Raw genomic sequence first — 21,861 nt, 5'->3', positions numbered from 1 at the left:
CACTATTAGATTTCAGTATTTTTAGGCAATTTTCTTTAAAGTTGGAACACGCTTTTCTCGATTATTACTGGACACAGAAAGGTGAAACAAAAATCAACGATTACAGAAAAAAAACTCTTTCGAGTGATGGGCGTAAAAAGTTTGGTTATAATAGAACGTTAAACAGTATATTCCAATTTTTCAACAGAAGTTTCAAAAAAATAAAAAAAGTAAAACCATCAGTTTAAAGGCAACATAATTTCGAATAACGTGTCCAAATTTCGAGATATTTTGTCAGTAAATAACAGAGAAAACACTGTCTCTAGGTTTTGATGCACCGATAAAACAGCCTTAATCACAATAATGCTTTTATTTACGCTACTGCTAAAATTTGACGATGTAAGCCCCTTTTTATACCTATCAATAAAAGTTTATGAGTTTATGACTCCTCTTACTCGATTTTCGGGTTCTTGTCACAGCCATGCTGTGCTGACCAAGGTTTTTAAATTTACACGAAATTCTGAACGATCGATAACAAGACTGATGTGGCTTTTGGTATTGTTATACATATAATTTTTAGTTTAAACTCTGTAAAGAGAGCACGCATTTATTAGTGACGATTTCGCTATCAGAAAAATATTAAGTACCTAAATAAAAATGTGGCGTCCATGGGAGAATAGTGCATTAGAAATTGTTAAGAATAATGAAGTAGAAATTGTTGAAGAAAATGAGGAAATTCTACCACCAAATAATCCTGAGTGTTGCTGGACCAAGTAGAGGAAGTATTAAAAAGCCAAAAAAAGAAACATTTATCGAAAGACGCTAAAGAAATTGTGTTAAATGTGTTTAATGGATTATGTGAAGAATTGGAACGACACGAGAGTGTTTTAAAAACTGCTGCTTTAACAGAAGTTTCATTTACTACTGTATATCGAATTATAAAGGAGGGCATTACAAATAGACAAAAAAAGATCGACTTTGGACTGCATCGATCTATTGAGCAACATCTTTTAGGTCCCATTTCAGAAACTATTTATGATATATTTGCAGGTAATATTATACCCACACTTAATCAAATTTTAGCTGAATTATAATCTAAAAATATTATTAATTGCTGTAAATCAACTTTAAGAAAATTATTACTATCAAATGGTTTTAAATATAAAACAATCAATAAACGACATACTATAATGGAAAGTGCCCGTTTAATAAAATGACGTAATGAATATTTGGAAAAGAGTACAGAAATAGTGGAAGAAAAATTTATTACTTAGATGAAACGTGGTTTGACACTAACGAAACAATTGGCAAAGGTTGGAGTAATGACAATGTAAAGTGCAAAATTAATGTAAAGACAATTGTTTGGATTATCATCAAGATATTACGGGTGAATTTTTCGAATCGTGGTTTAAAATTTCCGAATAAATACTCTAGAAAAGATGAATTGCAAGATTTTTTATTATCATAAGATTTATATTTTGAAGATTGGTACACTAAAAAGACCAATTAGTAGAGGTACTTATTACAGAATTATTTGTAAAGTAATATATCATTCATGATGCAGCAAGTAAAAATGAACATACAACTTTAAGACTACTACCATATTACTGCGTTTTAAATCCAATAGAGTTGTTATGGTCTCAACTGAAATATAATGTGAGACAAAAAAATGTAAGTCCAAAATGTTATAACACTGTCGTGACTCCAATAGATTTTGAATTTAAAAATATATCTGAGGATAACTGGAAGAAAGCAATAGAGCACGTAAAAAATATTGAAAAAGAATATCTTAGAAACATTCCTGTTCTAAATAAAATTATTATCAATGTGGAGAACAGTGATTCAGAGAAAGAAACTGATGAAGTGTAATGCCAAGACCACTTTCTCTCAATACCGAGTTTACCCGAAATATTTTATTACATAATCAGGTGTAGGGATTATCGACATATGTTTAACACCAAACTACTGCTTCAATTTTTCAAGAAAAACGTGGACTTATTTATAATTATTATGAACACTTCACTTATTGTTGCAATATCTATATATTTGAAAATAAGTTCTTAATAGAAAATAATAATGTAAGTAAGTGTTGACTAGATAAACTTTTAATTTTTACTTCAAGGTTTTTTAAATTATTTAAATATATATATTTTTATCTTTCACTACCTACCATTTGCTCAATTATTAATTAGTTTTTGTATACAAACCAATTATTGTTTGAACATTTTATAGAAAATGCATTGCAGAAATATGATCAAAGTAATTTAAACTTACACAAATTCATCAAGACATAAAATTAAGCTTTGTTTATAACAATACAAATTTATAGAACTAATTTCTTATAATAAAATTTACCATATTATGTTTCATGTAGGTCGGTACTATCCTGTTCTTCACCAGTCATATAGTGCTGCTTATGGCATTTTTCTCAAATAAATATAACTGACCTATAAGTGATTTGTTTAAACGCCTGAAAAACGCTTCCAAATTGTGCATATTTATTTTAAAAATCATGGTTCTGTTCGAAATATATATCGCGCACTACGTTAATTGTATGGTCATCATAATCGTCCATTAGAGCAATTCATTCGATTAACCTTGGAAAGATTTCGCACCACGTTGACTCTATATGATAATACGCACCCACAGAGACGTCGTACAGTACGTACAGAAGAAGTTGTTGCTGCTGTAGAGCATAGAATAGACGAAAACCCGAATCTGTTTATCCGCCATCGTGTAAAGCAGTTGGATATGTGTCCATCCACTTTATAGAAGATTTTGCGGAAAGATCTTGGTTTGAGTGCTTACAAAATCCAGCCCATGCAAGAATTGAAGCCACACGATCACCCAGCAAGGCGTAGATTCGGTGAATGGGCCCAAAACGAGTTTTCCGTTTATCCCGATTTTCATAAGCGAATTTTGTTTAGCTATGGAGCTCACTTTTGGTTGAATGGCTACGTCAACAACAACAACAACGAAACTGCCGTATTTGAAGTGTAGATATTAAGACACCATTACATCCAGAAAAACTGACTGTTTGGTGTGCTTTATGGGCTCGTGGCGTGGAATCATCGGTCCGTACTGCTTCAAAATGGTGACCGCTGTAGAGCCATGATTACTAACTTTCTCACTTACATTCCTCAATTGAACTACCATGATGTGCAGGAGCTGTGGTTTCAACAAGGCGGCGAAATATGCTACACAGGTCGTGCCACAATTGATTTATTGAAGGAAACGTTTGGTAACCGCATAGTTTCATGTTTTGGACCCGTGAGTTGGCCTCCAAAATCGTGCGATTTAACACCACTAGACTATTTTCTGTTTAGGTGTGTGACGTTGCTAGTCAACGTCTATAAACCTGAAACGATTTTGAATGAATTTTATGTTAATTTAAAAAAAAAATCATCTTTGTTTTGTTCCATTTCAAAGTCCTATGCCTCTTATAAAACACCCATTAGTTTTACGAATCTCGGCTTTTGTTGAAAAATGCTCTACTTGTTCTTTTCGATTTTATATCTAACAGTATAATTTCGAAATTAATTGATCAACCTTATAGAAAATATTCTTTTCACCTCTTTCATGCATCTAATCCAAACTAAAAAATGAATTAAAATATATACAAATTTAAGCCTATTTTGATCGATAACAAGAAAGACATGACGACATGAAGTTAACTAATAACTATATTTACTGGCATGCAAACAATATCTCTATAAAACTCTATAAAACATCCAAAAAATCCATTCCAAAGATTTTGATATAAAATTATGAGTACATTATTAGCAAATGTTATATTACTTAATTAACATATGCTGCAATTTATTCTATTTTTTCGTGAAATGCGTGTTGCAATATTTATTTACAAACTTCCTGGACATTATTCATTGGCCATGAACTAATTTTTTTAAAGTTAAAAAAAATTGACCGTGTCAACAAGTGGCTAAAATGACAGAATCAATAAAAAGCAGTGAATAGCATTATTTTAATTATGTATATATGTGTAGCCTTTTGGAAATTCTCTACCATAATATTCTTGTGTTTATAAACATTTTACTCTGAAAACGGAAACCATACCACTCTCCGTATCAAGTAAATAAAGTTCTTCCTACTAAAATATATGTACTTAACACGCCCTTTGCGTCAGCCACCCTTTTAATGAACAGATGCCAGCTAAAATAATTATATAAAGGCATCAGCTGTCTATTTTCAGACTTTGCCTTGATAAAATATCTAATGGAATTGAATAGAAGAACGTCAGGTATAATTTAATCTCCCTACCCGTAAATACCGTCAAATTTCAGTTGGAACAAAAAAATTGTCGAATTGGAAATGTCAATTTTTCGTGCAACATTGACTAAAATTAATAATGTAAGAATTTATCAATTTTTAGAATAGAGTAGAACAGAAATATGCTTTATTGTCACTGAAAAGTGTACAATTTTATGGACAAAGCTTACAAAAAAACAAAAAATAACAATAACAATTTAAAATTTACTGAAATTATATAAATCGTCAATAGCACAAAATAAAAGATAATAAAATAAACAAACCATTGTAAACCCAGCAGAATGTATATTTTTTCACCCGCGAGAAGGCTTTCACATACTTTCAATACGTTTATTTTTACGCTTCTATTTCCAATTTGGAAAACGTTCTCAAAATACGAAGCGGAATCCAAAACGTCAAAAGAAATTTTGGTTAATTCCCATTAAAAATAGTAAATAACATTAAAGTGCCACAACAAAATACTTTCAGAACCATATTGAGACAATAAATATTTTGTCAAAAATATGTTTTTTATTAAAAACACAACTGTATATATCTTTAATATTTTTTTGTATTGAATAATAAGTTTTTCTACCAAGCTATCATGGAACTATTAACACTTTGCAAAGACAACACTTATTTTCAACTAGATAATGATTTCTATAAGCAAAATTTCTGGCTCATCCCTATCTTCATTATTAGCAGATATATCCAGGAGTTTGAACAAAGCATTGTACACAAACAAGATAAACAAGCCACAATATGGTGGGGGTATGTAGATGATGTGTTCTCCATTTGACCCCACGGACCAGAACCATTGAATAAATTTCTGATGGGCATCAACAATAAAGAAGAGTCAAACAAATTCACCATGAAAAAAAAAAGAAAACAACAGTTCACTTCCTTTTCTGGATGTGTTAATCACAAAAAAGGACACAGGATGTGCAACCAAAGTTTACAGAAAACCAACCCACATCAACAGATATTTAAACTACCACTCACACCACAACTTAAACATCAAAAAAGGAATTATCAAGTCATTATCTGATACAGCCCGAAACACCTACTCCCATAATAATGCATTTCAGGAGGACAACAAAGATAGAAGAAATAACACAACAAAACAACACAAGCTATCTAGAAACACTCACGAGAGGGGATTCAAAGATAACAACAATACCAATACAATATCCAAAACGATAGGAAATAAGCAACAAAACAACCAACACACAGATCTGTCTTGTCCAAAAACTCATTAGCCTCATTTCTAAAGAATTCTAATGAGCTGCAATCAAACAATTGTTCCAATAAGGCATTTTGCGTCTCCCTTAATAGTACCTTCTCTTGAATAATCAAAATTAATGCATATAACTCGGTGCCGGTCTGAGACTGCGTGGATGGGTCCTAAACTGACTTTTATAGGACTACACGCACGGGCAGACTGGGTGGAGAGGTTCTTATCTCCGACACGGAATGGTTAATGGGGAACGTCATATGAATGTATAGGTCAACAGGACTGTGAATAAATGAACACTTGCAGTAAACTCAAAGCATACCATCCGGGCGACAGTAGATTCATTGTTTGAACATAACTTCTTCTAAAGCTGCTTATCTTCTAGTGATTTGGTGGCCACATTGACCCATCTTATTCTACTCACAGCAGCTCGAAATAGATCAGTTGACGTTAGACCAGTCTATTTCTTAAGATTTTTCCAGTCAGGATATACGTCTGCATCTAGTGCCCCTCTTCGCCTCAATGTTGCCTTGTAGAGTCAACTATAGAAGTAGGTATTTACTTGTACGCATAATGTGACCAAAGTAAGCCAATTTTCTGTTCTTTAGGTGTTAATAATTTCTTTGTCTTTTCTTAGCCTCTGAAAAATAGTTATGTTAGTTGTATGGTGTATATATGAGACACTCAATATTCGTTAGTTTATGGTATCTTCTGTAAGACTCCAGCTTTCTACTCTGTAGAGGGGGATACTAAAGACGTAACCGTAAAAAATTAAGACCGTTAAATCAGATCCTGGTGATTTCCCATCTTTACTTCGTTTTAATTGAACATAACACAAACAGGAAATATACATAGACACATGTACCTACCTTTGTTCAGTCAACAAATCATAAACGAACCGCACCACACCTGTTTTATCATAACATGCAACTACTGCGCTTGCCAATCCCTAGGTGTAACACCATCTTACCCTTGGGATGTATGGCACATAGGAAAAATGTTGCCTAAGCGAGGTCTCAGAGAGATGGCGAACTCTGGGAATTATAGCCTTGGCACAATGTGTGCGTTCTTTTGCCTTACTCTGACACAACTGCCGAAGCTTTTTTTTTTTTATTCATTTACGATATAAATATTCTCACATTTGTGAATAATTCTTATTTTACTCATAGAAATTAAGTTTTATAACGAGTTTTATGATGATACATCGGAGATTTCTGGTTTGTCTTGTTTTTTAACAAATTTTTCCTTTTGTTACAGATAGCCAGCTTTGCTGGTAAATTTTAAACAATGACAACGGACATCAGTATAGTGAGGTGGGACCCCACCTTGCAACAAGAAATTGTCGAAGATTACGAATACGACGGGGGTAATTCATCGTCTAGACTTTTCGAAAGGTCTAGAATCAAGGCTTTAGCAGGTAAGCGTTCAAATTACCAACGATAGCGAATTTGTAGTAAATTAAAAGATAACTATAAAATTAAAAAGACAGTCAAGATTTCATTTCACGTACAAATCATCTTTATCATTTAACATCTTTATCAACGTCTGGCTATGTCTTGCAATTTTTAGAAGGCTCCAGATTAAGGCAGTTATCTGAATTGTGTTTCGAAACTATTTTACGGATTTACAAGATAACTGTTTGATACTCGTAGAATGTCCTTCATAAAAAGTTTTTCAAAATTCAGAATATGTGTATTATAACATAAGTGTTTATTCTGTAATCTACATTAAAGTAAATATCCAGTTCTTGTGACACCTTACGCAATTGAAATGACTGACTTGTTCTAATGGATGATCGCCAATTACTCTTTTTGGTTCGTATGGGATATTTACCTTCAAATGCAATAAGTTTCGTCTTTTTGTAGAAAAAATGTTGATTTAAAAGCAAATTTGCAAAGAAAGGCTACTAAAAGCAGACAATGAAATGTAATGGCTGATTTTTTTTCTTCTATTGTGCCTCATTTACACTTTACTCTTCAATCTTTTACTGGTCTCCTGTTTGGTGTTTGGTACCGAATTTTACCATCTTTCTAAAATCGGCTATATTTTTATGTTTTCTGTCACCACTCGCCTTTCACATCCCTAACATACTATTCGTCTAATGATGACTTTATATGATTTCGATAGTTGATGGTTTCCAGTGTACGGTTTGACTCCTTGATATGTGAAGATTATCACTGTTTTAATATCGTTCTGTACTCTAATTTGCTTGTTTGACCTCTTCTAAAGTCAAGGTCTCATCTCTTCATCCTCTCTCTACATCTGCCGCAAATCCAGAGGCTGTACATTTGCTTGTATGTATTCCTAACAGCTTAAAAGAGGATTTTCCGAACTGATTTTGCTTCTATTGGTTCCATATTATCTATATTTGATTTCTACTCAAACTTGTTCGGTATTTGTATACTTGTCTTAAATTTTTAGGTGTTTCTCTCGTACCTACACATTTGAAGTTTCTGCTTCATTTTTGCATCATATCATTTTCTGTTGTGTACTGTAAATTTTATGCACCCTCTGATGTACTTCCTCAAAAATTCTTTCTGTAGTTCGTTCCATATTTCTTGTGTGTTTGTGTTATGGCTGATACATTAGTAAAAATACAGATATATTATTATAACTTGTGTTACTCAGTTAAATATCTTACGTTACCAAATTTAAGAGATCTAATGGACGAGTGAGGGGAAATAAGAAGGGAAAGTGGAAAATATTTAAAAACTATAATTAATAAAAAGTGATTTGACCTACGTACATCTTATTTGGTTGGCACCAACGTACCAATAAGTACCAATGAATGTGGTAACCCTACTTATACTCTCTTTTCTTCACTGGTTATAATTTATGCCCGTTTTATATGTTTCCTTGCAGATCTGCACTTCATAAAATGAAGAAAAACAGCTGTTTTCTAATCGATTGAATATCAGAAGAAATACAGTACCTGGCCAAATTATTAGGCCAAGCAAGGAAAAATTTACTATATGAAGTTTTGGATCCAAACTGACTCCAGAGGCAATTTTCTGTTTTATATTCATTACAGAACTTCTTGATACTCCTACCATTGCTGCTATTTCATTTTGAGACATTTGCCCAGCTTTTAGGAGTCCAAATACCTGGCCTACTCGTTTTGGTGACAGATCAGCGTTTTCCCCATCTAAAAATGTATAATACCCTTAATTATACCAATAACTTCACTGCATATGTTTATAATCTAAAAAATAATAATAAAAAAGGATAAATCACTCACCTCTGCAATAAAATTTCAGGTCAAAACCGTTCGGAATTCAAATGTTCACAGACAGTATTTGAGGTTATAAAATGCACACTAGTTTACAGGACGCAATGCTGTCTAGAAATGGCGGATAGCGCGGTGTTGCCAACGTTAAAATAGTACAATAATGTTACCATACTATGTTAAATGTTGCTATGCGAAAAAATAATAACATTCCTGTTGATAAAAATTATTAATTTTAAAAAATGCAAATTTTTAATGCTTGGCCTAATAATTTGGCCAGGTACTGTATTAAAATAATTCATTTTTAACAATATTCACGATGCCTCAAACGTTTGATTTCACTGATGTTTAAAGATCTTGTTGGCGATGTATCAATTTGAAGGAGATCATCCATATGACCGCTTGCATGTAACTAAAAATATCAATTGTTTACTTATAAATGTAAACGTATCGAAAGGTACGTTCACCCCATTAGATTGATATGCCAAGGTTCAAGGTAATGAACTGCATTTTATCGAACTCCTTTCAGAAATACATGCACGGGAAATTTTCGAAATTTCTCTATCAGTTTTACCGAATCGCCTTCCAGCGAATGATGGTAGAATTTTAAAATGTTTAAATCATTCTGCTTTTTATCAATAAAAATCAAGGCACTACAATAATTTAATTTTTGTTATTGTGATTTTTTCCATTTTCCAATTTTCCCCCAGCAATTGTCAGTGTCCATTTTCATAATTTTAATCGATCGTTTACTTTTTCTTCTCCAGGTCGTCATTTATTTGATTATTGAATTATCGTTTACACTGTAATAAATTAATATGGTTTTTTTTTTCAATCAGTTTTCTTAAAGTTACCTAACACTCCTTTTGTTTTATTCGTTTCTGCAGAGACTGTAGATTGAAGACAAAATATACTTAAAGTACTTTATTGCTTTTCAAAATATGTTTTTCATACGTTCAATTGCAATTGGTAAAAAAGTTATTTCAGTCTTCAGTTGACACCTGTAAATTCGCTGTTTTTAAAGGCATCGATGGCTTCTTCTGGCGACTGGAATCGCTGCCCACGCATTGAATTCTGGATCTTTGGGAACGTGAAGAAGTTTTTGGAATTTAGGTTGGAGCTATACGGTGGATGATTTAACAATTCGATGTTTTGAAGCTCCAAAAAATCATCTTGTTTTCTTTTGGGCAATGTGAGCACTTCTTGTATTGTCCCGATGTAGGATGATTCGCCGTTGTGTGTTGCTTTGTCGGAGTTTCGCGGTAACTTCTGGTAAACAAACGGTAACATACTAATCAGAAGTAACCGTTCTTCGATCTTCTAAAGGAATTTTTGTCACATGACCAGATTTTGACACAGAAGTTGCAATCAATTTCTTTGACACACTTCGAGAACGGATAACTTTTGTTGGTTTTTATTCATCGTGAAATACCCACACTGCGGATTGGCGTTTTTCGGTTTCGTATTAGTAAATCCAAGATTAATCACCACTAACAATACTATAAACGTTTTTTGAGCTTCCTTTGTTGAACCGTTCCAATGTTTTTCGATACCAATTGACGCTAACCGCTTTTGCTGTTCTGTGAGCAAATGAGGGATCCAATGGGAAACCAATTTCGTGACACCCAGTTTTACATGTAGCATCTGTTGGATCGAGGTATTTGAAATGCTCAAAGATGGCTCTATCTCGCGGTATGTTACACGGCGGCCATCCTTAATTAGCTGACGAATTGCATCAATGGAGCCGAAGACCGAAATCTTAAAGAAAAAGCCTCATTTGTTGCAGAAAAAAATTGTTGTTTGTGCTGAAGTTTTTAGAGCTATATGCTAGTTAGAGATTCTTGTGGGATTCTTCACATAAAGACCACAAAAAAAGGACAATGTACCCAATGCGGTTTGGCGCAATCAGCGAAAATGCTGGTGATGATTATTTAAATAAATAATGCAAACTTTGGTAACTGTCCCCAGTGGTCAAATATCGTAATGATATTGACAAGCTTATTTTTGGTGGTATTGGAAATTCTTACTTTAGTCTCTTTTTTTATCATGGGCTCAATTTTCTGAAGCAAAAATTCAAAATCTATGCGTGACATTCTGCAAAAGTTAAAACATTCCACGGATTTCTCACAATTGAAAAAGTTTCTCATATTTCCTCTGTAGAAAAATGTTTGAAGAAGTCATTTTCAGATTATTATCCAAATAAAAGACTTTTTCGACATTGTTGTTGTTTCTTTTTTCTACCTTATTTGTTTTTAAAACGTTAAGATAATTTTGTAAACTTAAAACACACAGAGCTGTCGCCGCAGTAATTTCTATGCCCTCCATTGCTGATGGTGCAGCACTGTGGTAGCTGTATGTAGCTGTCATTTGCCTTAAATGCTGCCGTGGAATTATTTCGGACAGGACATTGGGTAACGCGAGTAGCAGCAGCAATGGCTGCATGTAAAGGCTGTATTATTAAAACAGCTCCGTGGCAAGTTATATCTCTTAGATGGGGAAGTATTCGCCAAAACTGAAGCCTATTTAAAGGCAAAGATAAACTGTTTTACAATTATTAAGACATTGAAAAATTAGAAAAGCGTTGGAATGATTGTATCGCCGCTAAAGGAGATTATTTTGATGAATAAAGAATAATTTTTACAAAAAAAATGTTGTTTTAAAAGTTAGGCTCGCGACTTATTGAATGACGTAATATATGTATTGGTGTTGTATTTTGCAATTGTTAATTTCTTGTTTTTGGCCTGTTATCATCGTTTTGCAAAATTTTGTGTTCTGGCGTTGACAATATTTTGTCTCCCTATGTCCCAGAAATTAATCTATTGTTCAATACTTTGCTAGTAAGTATTGGTCATTTGGCTAGCATGTGGTATGAAGATTGTACATAAATGTATTTTGATATTCAAAAACAAATTATACATTATCCTTATTTCGTTCCTTTCACCGTATTTTTAGTTACGTTAGTTTTAAGTGTTTTTTGGTTATCGTATTTGCCTGAAATCTAATAGTGAATCATTATAAACTTTTTTCTAAATGCTGCATTTTCGCTCAATCTCTTTTACGATTCAAATCTAGAGGAAGTAAAAAACTTTATTGAAGTCATAAAAACACGAAACGTTGCCAAGTGAACATCGATTTTATTAAGAATAACTCCACCTTTTCTCTGTAGCAATGTTCTCGTCTCATAAGTGTTTCATGGTCGTCTTGATCGTATGCCAAATTTAGACGTCGATCTGCGAAGTCGATACTAACTTGTTTTTACCTTTTTATGCCACATATGGATTTTATTGGAGTTCGAGTAAATGTAATCTTACATTTTGAATATCCCTGTTCATAAACAAGTTTTTAGAACTTTTTTTCATCGATGCCCCTATCCTATTGACCATTCTTTCCTGTAGTTCTGAAAATATTTTTATGGCATGTTTCGCGCTGAATATTTTATTTCATTGTGATAAACCACAAATTACATGTTTCCGTTTTTTGCTTTATTCTAGCTTTACTATATATTTCTTTGTTTTCCTGGTGTCCTATTTGCAAGAACTTGTATATTGTAATTGCAAATACTCTTATTGTAACTACTGCATTTTTCACTTGCTTCCATTATCGTAATCCTTTCCTGCTTCTTTTTTTTTCTTGTCTAAAAAAAAGAGAAATCTAAATAAGTGCGTATGGTGAAGAGATGAAAAAAGCAACTTATACCTTTTTAAAATCTGGAAATTGGATAAAAGGTTATGTAATACTTTTAGAGTTTAATGCTTTTAAATTAAATATTTGTTCAAAAAAATTTAATTTTTACAAGAAAAGTTACATTTTGTTAAATCTGGTTCACTTTGCTAAACTTTTAAGTCATAGTCAAATTTAATTTTTTTCATTAAAAATTCAATAATCCTGTAGGGAACAATAAATATGCCATTTTAATTGAATATTTTTCCAATTTGTAAAATTCTTTTTAGTTTTCAAAAACCGTATATAGGGTGAAATTTTTTTTATGTACAAAACTAACTATTTTTAAAAATCACATCTGATTCTTTCTAGTTCCAATTAATCAGCAAAAACATGAGACGCATCGAACTTACCGTTCAAAACTTATGGCCAATTGAAATTTCAGTCAAAATTCACAACTCAATTCAGAACAATGGAAGCAGACACTTTTAAGTAGTCATTTGTTATTCCCCATAGTAGCCTCCACACGAGATAGGAGTATGTACAGATCCTCATGACTTACCGTGTATATAAAATTAGGGCAAGACAAAAATAAAAATACGACTGGTACACAGTTGATCAAGCGCATTTGGTACAGCATTCTCTGCATTGAGCATGTGGCTGGGCATAAAGGGCAAACGAGAAGGTGTTCTGTGGTTTGCTCGTCTCCACAGTCGCATAGGGCCGATTCAAAGGGAAATCTCGCCATCTCAGTTCGAAGTCTATCAAGCGCTTTTTGTATCGCCCACCCTTCTTCGTGTCCAGGTGGGAGGTTCTCGAAGAGCATCATCCATTCTTTACTGTTGTCACTTTGAGCTCTCCACAAGCTTAGTCTAGTCTCTAGGGCTGGCTCAGTAATATCTTCGGTGGTATGCAGAAAACTTTTCCTGGATGTTCCAACATTGAGAGGGTGTGTGTGTGAAGTGGTGAAGTGATGCTGGAGGAAAAGAGTATCAAACAGGGATGTTCAAAATGGGACTACGTCCGTTGACAAAACCGAATATCTACAGGAGCTTTTAAATGTTCTAATGACCTGATATTACGTTTTCACTTATTTAGACAATTATAACGGATTTTATATACACGTGGTTTTTATTGGGCTTCAAAACACTTGAAAACATTTATATTTATAATACATTTACTAATTATAAAAAATAAAATCGTACAGAAATAACTTACTTCCTGCGATTATCATTCGCCGATTAGTATATGCGTCAATAAATGTATTACTTACGCAATGTCTTATTAAAACCACCTTAAAATAAGGAGTTATGTAGCTTACTAAATAAAAATGTTAAAATGAATATCTAAACCTGCTATTAAAACTATAAAATATGCTGTGTTCTTCAATTTTTACTGGCTTTCAGTTCTTATAACTCAAACTGTCAAAATGTCAATGTCTTCTAAACTTGTAATTCCAAAAGTGTCAATTGTTTTAGTTTAGAGGTATAAGTGTAGCTAATCAATTACGCACTGACGCTCAAAAGTCAACATTAACAGCCCAAGCTACGGCGCCATAAAGAGGAATATAGTGGATATTTTATCATCCGATATTGGATTTGCAGATTGAGTTTTTGACTATTCAGAAATTTCCACATCTTCAAACTCTTTAAAGAGAGTGCAAAATAATAAAATACTTTGACTGTTTAGCTATATCTGCTCCCATAATAAGCTAAGTTGTAGTTTTTTGCTTAAATTTTATTTATAAAAACTTACATTATGTTTTGTCTTCTCCCTTCGCTTCATTTTTGTTTTTTTTTTGTGGATTTTTTGTAAGTATATATCAAATAAAGATATTTCAGAACAAATCTGATTATATTGAATACTGCGTTATAACCGAGACATTATTAATTATTATTTTGATGGGTTTAAGTCACAATTGAGTATTGTACTTTCTGAGTATTTTGAGAACGATTTCCGAAGTGGAGATTGTTGCGTTCTGCACATACGATGACATTAATATAACAATTGGAGTCATCAGAAAGGGGAGAGAATATATATTATGTTCAATCTAGTAGAACTCGCTGGTTTCCCCCTTTCGCATTGGGTATGTATATTCCCTATAGAAAAATAATAAACGAGTAGACTATATAAACTCTATTTGAAAAAAGAAGTAAAATCAAACATAAATATACATAAACAAACATACGATTATAACTAAACAAGAATATCTGGATGCAGGATGTCGATGAATAGGTTTTAAAAACACTTTACAAAGGAATTTGATATTTCGATTGCTATGGTTGAGTATGATTAAAATTAACGCATAAATTGATATTAGACGTTAAATAGTAAAAAATATGTGCACATATAATAATATAATTAATCCGTGGTAAAATGAACAAACCTTGTTGATAAAAGGTACACAAAATGCAATCAGACATAAAGTATATGAATTATATTGAACGTAATACAAATGTTAATGAACTCAATTTAAAACTATAATCGGTAATAAAATATACATTAAATTAATAATGAAATTAATACAATTAGTAAACTCATCACGTAAACGCTGTGATATATATACAAAAAAAAAAGAACAGTGAAATTATTACAATCTAATAAATATACAAATCTACGATAAAGGTAATAACCATTTAACCAAACGTAAAATGTTCTCAAACGGTTAAAATGTTCAACACGCGATATAATGTGAAATATAGTTTAGCACAAACAATTTCAACTTCCAAATAATTGAATAATAATGTAACGATTCTACACAGTAAACGTACGTGTTGTAATGGTTTATATAAGTTGTACTTGACCCCGGGAAACGGCTTCAGCCACGAATGGATTGCGAACCATCTGGTTCGGTGAAATTCAGGAATCAAAATTGGCCCATTACTACACCAGGAACTGTCTTCGAAGCTAGGACCGCAGCGAAGTCCCCTAGGAAGCGCTGCTATTAACCCACACACACACATCTGTGTCGATTGGAAGATAATACTCGACTCTATCACAAGACCGAAGCGAAGTGTGTCAGGTACTCTTAACCAAAACACACGTCTGTCTCATATGGCATATGTAACTCGTCTCTTATCTCATTCTTATCTCAAAGACACGTCTGTGTCATTTAACACAGCTGTATTTTTGTACACGGAATCTTGGAATACGGGGAGAATCAAAACTACCACAAAGTCTGTTAATATTTTATAAATGTTTATATACCGTTGCGAAACTGCAACAGGGATTGAAACGTCAATAAACTTGCTTTAACCTTTAATTGTGGCTTATTCAAATTAAAATAATAATTACTTTAAAATGCCACAAGAAAATAGCTTCAAAACAATATTCAGAGACATTATTAAGTTTAAAAATTTAAATTTCATCTATTTGACCCGTTATTTATTTAGTTTATTGTGCATGCATTATAATAAACGGTGAGGTAGTTTTAGATAATAGTTTTTTTTAACGTCCCTGTTGGTACATTTCTTTCATTTGCATTTTGAGATGTGTGAAATGCTTCTCTAAAGAAGAAACTCTTATGTAGTCACTAAAATGCCCATCAAAAGTCCAATTTTCTGTTTAAATAGTAAAATATATAGCCGACATAAACACTTTAATAGGCGGTAAAGGAGAATAAGGTATTTAGAAATTTTATTACTTAAACATATACATTCTGAACCAGTCATAAAAGATAGTCTAAATATTTGTTTATCATTGACATAACATTAAATTGCCATTTGTACATTCTTAGGACGTTAAGATAACCATGGCGCGTTGTTAACGTTGGAAACAAACAACAAGGAAATGAATCATAATAAATGTGAAAACATTCAAGATTAATGTTCTTTAACAATGTAGAATTGATAAGGATTATCTGCAGTGGTAGTTCTTAAAATTTCTAGGAATGCAACAAAAATGTTAAAGAAATTACTGACGGCTCCAAGGGATTTAATATTTTCCAGTTTTTTTATTATTTTCCATTTCCTTCTTAATTTTTTATTTACTGATTTCAGGATGTAGTTTGAGTTTATGTTTTTCCGTTGTCGCTTTCCTGTTCAGTTTTTTTTTGTTTTATTTTGGAGGTCTTGTTTTGTTCTAGTATTTCCACCACCAGAGAAAAAACCCAGTACCTCCTGCTCGATTACATATACAGGCAAAATATCAACAAAAATAGCCAAACGCATAAAAAAGAAAGGAATAACACCAGCTTTCAGAACAAATAACAACCTAGGCAAATATATTAAAAACAACAAGTGCCAACATAAAAACACTTACACAGTGGTGTGTACAAACTTAAATGTGGCGACTGCCCAAAAACTTACATTGGTCAAACAGGTAGAAATTTTAATAAACGAATAGCAGAACATAAAAGGGCTTTCAATAATAGAAAAACAGATTCTACATACGCACTTCACCTTCTAGATCATAATCATTCTTTTAATGACGAATTTAAAATTCTACACATTCAAAATAAAGGCCTTAAGCTATCTTTGTTAGAATCTATGGAAATCAACAAATTAAAAAACACAGATATAATTCTGAATGACCAGCTTGAGACAAACAGTTCTCCCCTCCTCAACCTATTTCATTAGAGACTATAAAGTGTAAACCCATGCCAAAAACAGATCACTTGAGAAAGACAATTAGCCGAAACAGCTGTAGTGATAAGAATTTAAAATAAATTTTGTGGAAGTTTTGAAAACAAAGTTTTCAGTGTTTTATTGTTACATAAAATGAATTTCCATCAAGTAACGGTCGAATCCATCAATTGTTTTGTTCTGTGTAACTTGTAGTAGACTTGAACTATTTTAATAATTTCGTCTTTAGGTTTTTCTACTATTTCTCATCTTTAATTTTATTTCCCCAATATATGTTTCTATTTTCCAAAAGTGTCAAGAATTCGTTAACAAATTTGTCGACAAAAAAGTTTAGAACCACTGTACAATTGCACTTAGTACCTGTATCGTTAGCAATACTTTCGAAATTATATATTTTTAGATTTTATACCTCATTAGAGTAAAGTCTAAAAGTTAAATATTATTTGAAATGTATGTACATTAAAAGTTGGCTATTATAAAGTCAGCTAAATCATTAGACTAATTGAGAAATAATTCATGTACTTGGAAAATGTTAAATACTTCAAAAATATTAGAAATAACTGATTCTAAATGACTGGTATTTTGAGCCAAAAATTAATATCAAATATAACACAAGGATGGTCATTTACGAAATTTGATATTTCCTTTTATATAGAGTTGTTTTCAATTATCACTGTCACACGATACAGTATTGTACAGCTTTAACTTTTATATAGAGTTTGAGAGGACGATTCGTTTGTAGAGTTATACTTTATAATACACAGCGTGATTTTTCTGTAGCTCATTTAAAAATATTGGATGCATAGGGATAAAAGCAAGCACGTTACAAATCTCATAATTATTCTATTAGTGATTTTTACTTTTAGAAATTCTTTAACTTTTATATAATATTTAAATCACAGTCTTATAATTTAGTATGACTTAGATCTAATAATTAGACAAAAATGAATGTTTAAAATCATTTCAGATGTAAAGGATTTCGGACACGCTTGCGTATTAATTCTGTTCAATAAAAGAAGTAATGGAGCTCTTTGTTCAGTAGGACTATCAGAAATCTCATGGCAGACAATTCCTTTATGTCCTGGCACCCATGCAAAGCTACTTTTTTGCAGCCTGCAAATTGCTTAAGCGACTTGAAAGTGTAGACTTTAGATTAGAGTCTTATATGCAGCGTGGAAGTTACAGGCTATAGATATTTTAGTCGAATCACAGAATACACCACCCAACAAGAAGCGAAAGCTTTGTCGGTACCTTTGATGTTCGTAGGACAGAAATTTCGGGGGAGAATGACAGTTACACTACTTAGTACACTAAGAAAAGTAATGAGGAAGTCGTTCAAAACAGTAGTAAAGTTATAGTTACACTGAGAAACAAAGTAATTATTAAAACAAGTATTAAAACAAGTGTTTTTTTAAGTAGATCTGTTTTGTATGAATTGTATTTTGTCTGTATGAATTGTATCAATTCTGTACTGATAAGTAAAAAGGTCTTAAGTCAAAAATATCGATTTGTTTTTTTTTAACAAACAAATTAACATACTAAAAGTATTTTAGTACGTTAAAAAACCGATAAAAAGCGATTGAATTTGAGAGTTAATTAAAGTATTAAAAGTATTAAAACACTTGTCAATACGTAAACAAACTTCAATTTTTATAGGTTGACAGATAAACTATTTAGAACATGTCGGATTCCCACAGAAATTTGGATTGCGAAAAAGCCCTTCGTTTCGCTTCTTGTTGGGTGGTGTGTTCTGTGATCGAATTGTCCATTAGTTATTAGTTCTAGAGATTTCGAAATCTTCTTTTGTAGCCATCTTTTATGCGATATCCTTATGAATTGCTTTCTATGATTTTTTTTTCTGACGGATATTCTCAAGTTAAAATTGATTTCGTGTAATCGAATGAACTATCTTAAAATGAAATCGTCCTAGGAACGCAACTCGGCAATATTGGCAATATCATTTTAAAGTCGTCTACTTTAAAATGTATAATATATGTCTAAATTGTCAATATAAATGAGTCAGATAAAATTAAATTATTAGAAGAATTTTTCACCAAGTAACAAAAAACAAAATTTGTTTAATTTATAATGTTTGTGTTTTGATAACGATTTCCGAAGAGGAAATTGAAACGTCAAATAAACTTACTTTAACCTTCAATTGTGGCTTATTCCCATTAAAATAGTATCTACTTTAAAAAGAGAGGTTAACATTGTTGCCAAACTTATTGTTTTTATTTGACTTGTCGTCTTTTTTAGCATTTAAAAATGTGCTAAGACAATCAAATTTGAGCGAATTGATGTAAATGGCAGCTTACTATTTTTATTGGGAATAAGTTTAATAATAACATTAATAAGTTTGTACTTTGTACTACACTGTAAATAAAATTTATCTACAGTGTAGTATTGTCTGGGGCTCGGGAGACTGAGACCTCGGAAGCCCTTTAGAAGACATCGAAGAGGATGTCGAAAGCTCGGCACAATGATAATCGACGTGGTTGAACCCGGAAGACTGTTGAATTTAATATTAATTCCTGTAATAGTATTAATCTTAGCTGTACGTTTAATTTGTACTAACCGCGGAAACCATTCGGAACATGGATCAACTCGTGGAACAACTTTGTCCACTATAAACAAGTCTGACAACCGCTATAATAGCTCCAATAAATGATTTTAGGTTTCAGGCTTTATATACCAAAAAGCAACACTCTTTTCCAAAAAGTTCCTTTCATAGTCAAGGGTTTAATTTGTTAATTTCCTCTAATTAGTGACTGACATACTTGGGTTTGCTAACATGTATGTTTTACGTTATCTAATGATGAGTTTAGTAGAAACTGATGTAAAGAAAAAATTAAAGTTAAGTTAAATAAATTAAATAAAAAATTTCGTCAACCTATTTAAATAAAAATATTTAATCAGGTTTAATTTTTGACCCCCTCGGTATACGTATATTCATTCTTCACTGTACGCGGCAAAAATTTATCTAGAAACTGACCAGCATAAGCCTTTCGTTTTATTGCACGTTCCAGTAGTGTTCTTGATAAACCGTGTTTACGACATTAATGGACTTATCAACGATACTGTTTATCAAAACCATATTTCCTGTCGAATACCATAGACTATATTCTTCTAGTTAATTTAGTAACCTAGTTTTTGAAATGATCCTTGATAGTGACACTTGAAAAAAAAAATGACGTTGCTGGGGGTGTACGAAGAAAAAACTAGTGATCATCATATCCTGTATTATGATCAAGTCGTGAGGGAGTTAAGAGGTATTGTTGTTTTTGTAAAGTTGTGAAGTTATCGGTGTTTTTAATGTTTTTTCTTATATTAAATGAAAGTGATATTTTTGATAAGTGTAATTATAGAGAAAGTGAAATGATAACGATAAGAAAAATTATTTTGACCTTAAAGTTGTCTTGCTTTATTTTGCATTTTTTATAGAACTGATTACTATTTTAAATGTAACGGTTTCTAGGGTGTGGCGCTAGCTTTGTTAAATGTTTCTCAGGAGTTAAAATTTCTGCACAAAAAAATCGTAACTGTATGTAGCCACATATGAGTTTGCATTTGTGTTTGCCTTTACTCTTCTTAATCTATTTGCTTTTAAATTAATTTTTCGAAAAATATATCAAAATCTTTAATATGCTTATTACAACCCTTTTCTGAATCTTTAATATGCTTATTATAACCCTTTTCTGAGATTAATTAGCGGAATGCGGCTAGTGAACTAGATTATATCACATATATTTCTTTATAGTATTAGTTCTTTAAAAACGTATCGTTATTCTTGTAATTTTTACCGTATGTATGCAGCTTTCTTACTTTTTATGTATTTAATAAGTTCACAATCTTCCAGAAAAACTACTTTCTTACTTGTTTGCTACCAGATATGTAATACTTTGGTATTTTTGACATATATTCTTAGCATTCTCCACAGATCCTTTTCAAAAGCTTCACGCTTGTTCATGGATCTTAGCTTTAACGTACATGCTTCGATTTCGTACAACAGAACCGATTAAACGTTAGTTTAGTCTGTTAGTTTGTTTGTATTGTAAAACACTTATTATTGTGCATCTTGTATCTCAGTAGGAAGTCCAATCTGAGATCAGTAAGAATCTTGGTCAGAAATGACAGCATTTCTAGCTTGTTCTACTCTGCTCTTTATTCCAATTGCAGGCCTCCAACTATCATTTAGCAGCGAGCCTAAGTATTTAGACTCCTCAACCTTCTCGATGTGTTCTTCAGCTATGCATAACTTTGAATTTGGGTAATTATTTTTACCTATAATTATTGTTTTCGTCTTCTTGATTTTTTTTATTGAGAAAAACTTTAATTTCGTTGTAGTTTTGAAGATTTGTTGTTGCTGTCTTATTTCATTAGTGATTGACGATAATTCTTGTACCCTTACCATCTATTCCCAACTCTTAAATATGTTTTATCATTAATTCATGTTTACGATATTGAATGCCTTCTCTTAATAGATGAAACGGGAAAAACAATCCTTTCGTTAATATATAGAGTGAAATAGCCAAAAGAACTAAATTCGGTAATAAATAAATGGGAGCGTGTTTAAAAAAACGCTCGAACACGTCGATTGGTATTGTTTAAAACTTCATACAGGGTGTACCATGGAACAGTGGCAAATACTAACTTTTCTATTTCAAATACCACACCCTACAAATTATTAAATTTTTGGATTCCTCAGAATATTGTAGATATATCTCATCTACAATGTCCTATACTTATCTTTAACTGTTTTGTAAATATTAAGTGTTTTCAGATTTATTGCAAAAATAACATTAAAAAAAATGAAAATTATCTGAGTACAGAAATTTGCTACAACAAACTGAAAAACTAATAAGTGATGCTGTTTATTTTTTGATAATGTAAAAAACTAAAAAATACATTAATGT

General features: G+C 31.9%; 1 protein-coding gene across 9 annotated transcripts in view; it reads left to right on the top strand.

Annotated features, from left to right (window-relative positions):
- beta-Spec (spectrin beta chain) overlaps positions 1-21,861 on the top strand; it is a 105,613-nt gene that overhangs the window by 31,028 nt on the left and 52,724 nt on the right. For 8 of the 9 annotated variants that reach the window (XM_072527419.1, XM_072527418.1, XM_072527415.1 and 5 more), the window contains exon 2: positions 6,737-6,896. In XM_072527419.1, the coding sequence (XP_072383520.1) occupies positions 6,767-6,896 (130 nt within the window). In that variant the 5' untranslated portion in view covers positions 6,737-6,766. Of the gene's footprint in view, positions 1-6,736; positions 6,897-20,066; positions 20,218-21,861 lie in introns of those variants that run through there. The other variant, XM_072527414.1, reaches the window with a different exon arrangement.

This window comes from Diabrotica undecimpunctata, chromosome 3, assembly GCF_040954645.1.
Source record: "Diabrotica undecimpunctata isolate CICGRU chromosome 3, icDiaUnde3, whole genome shotgun sequence".
NCBI lineage: Eukaryota > Metazoa > Arthropoda > Insecta > Coleoptera > Chrysomelidae > Diabrotica > Diabrotica undecimpunctata.
This window is presented reverse-complemented; position numbering and strand designations above follow the sequence as displayed.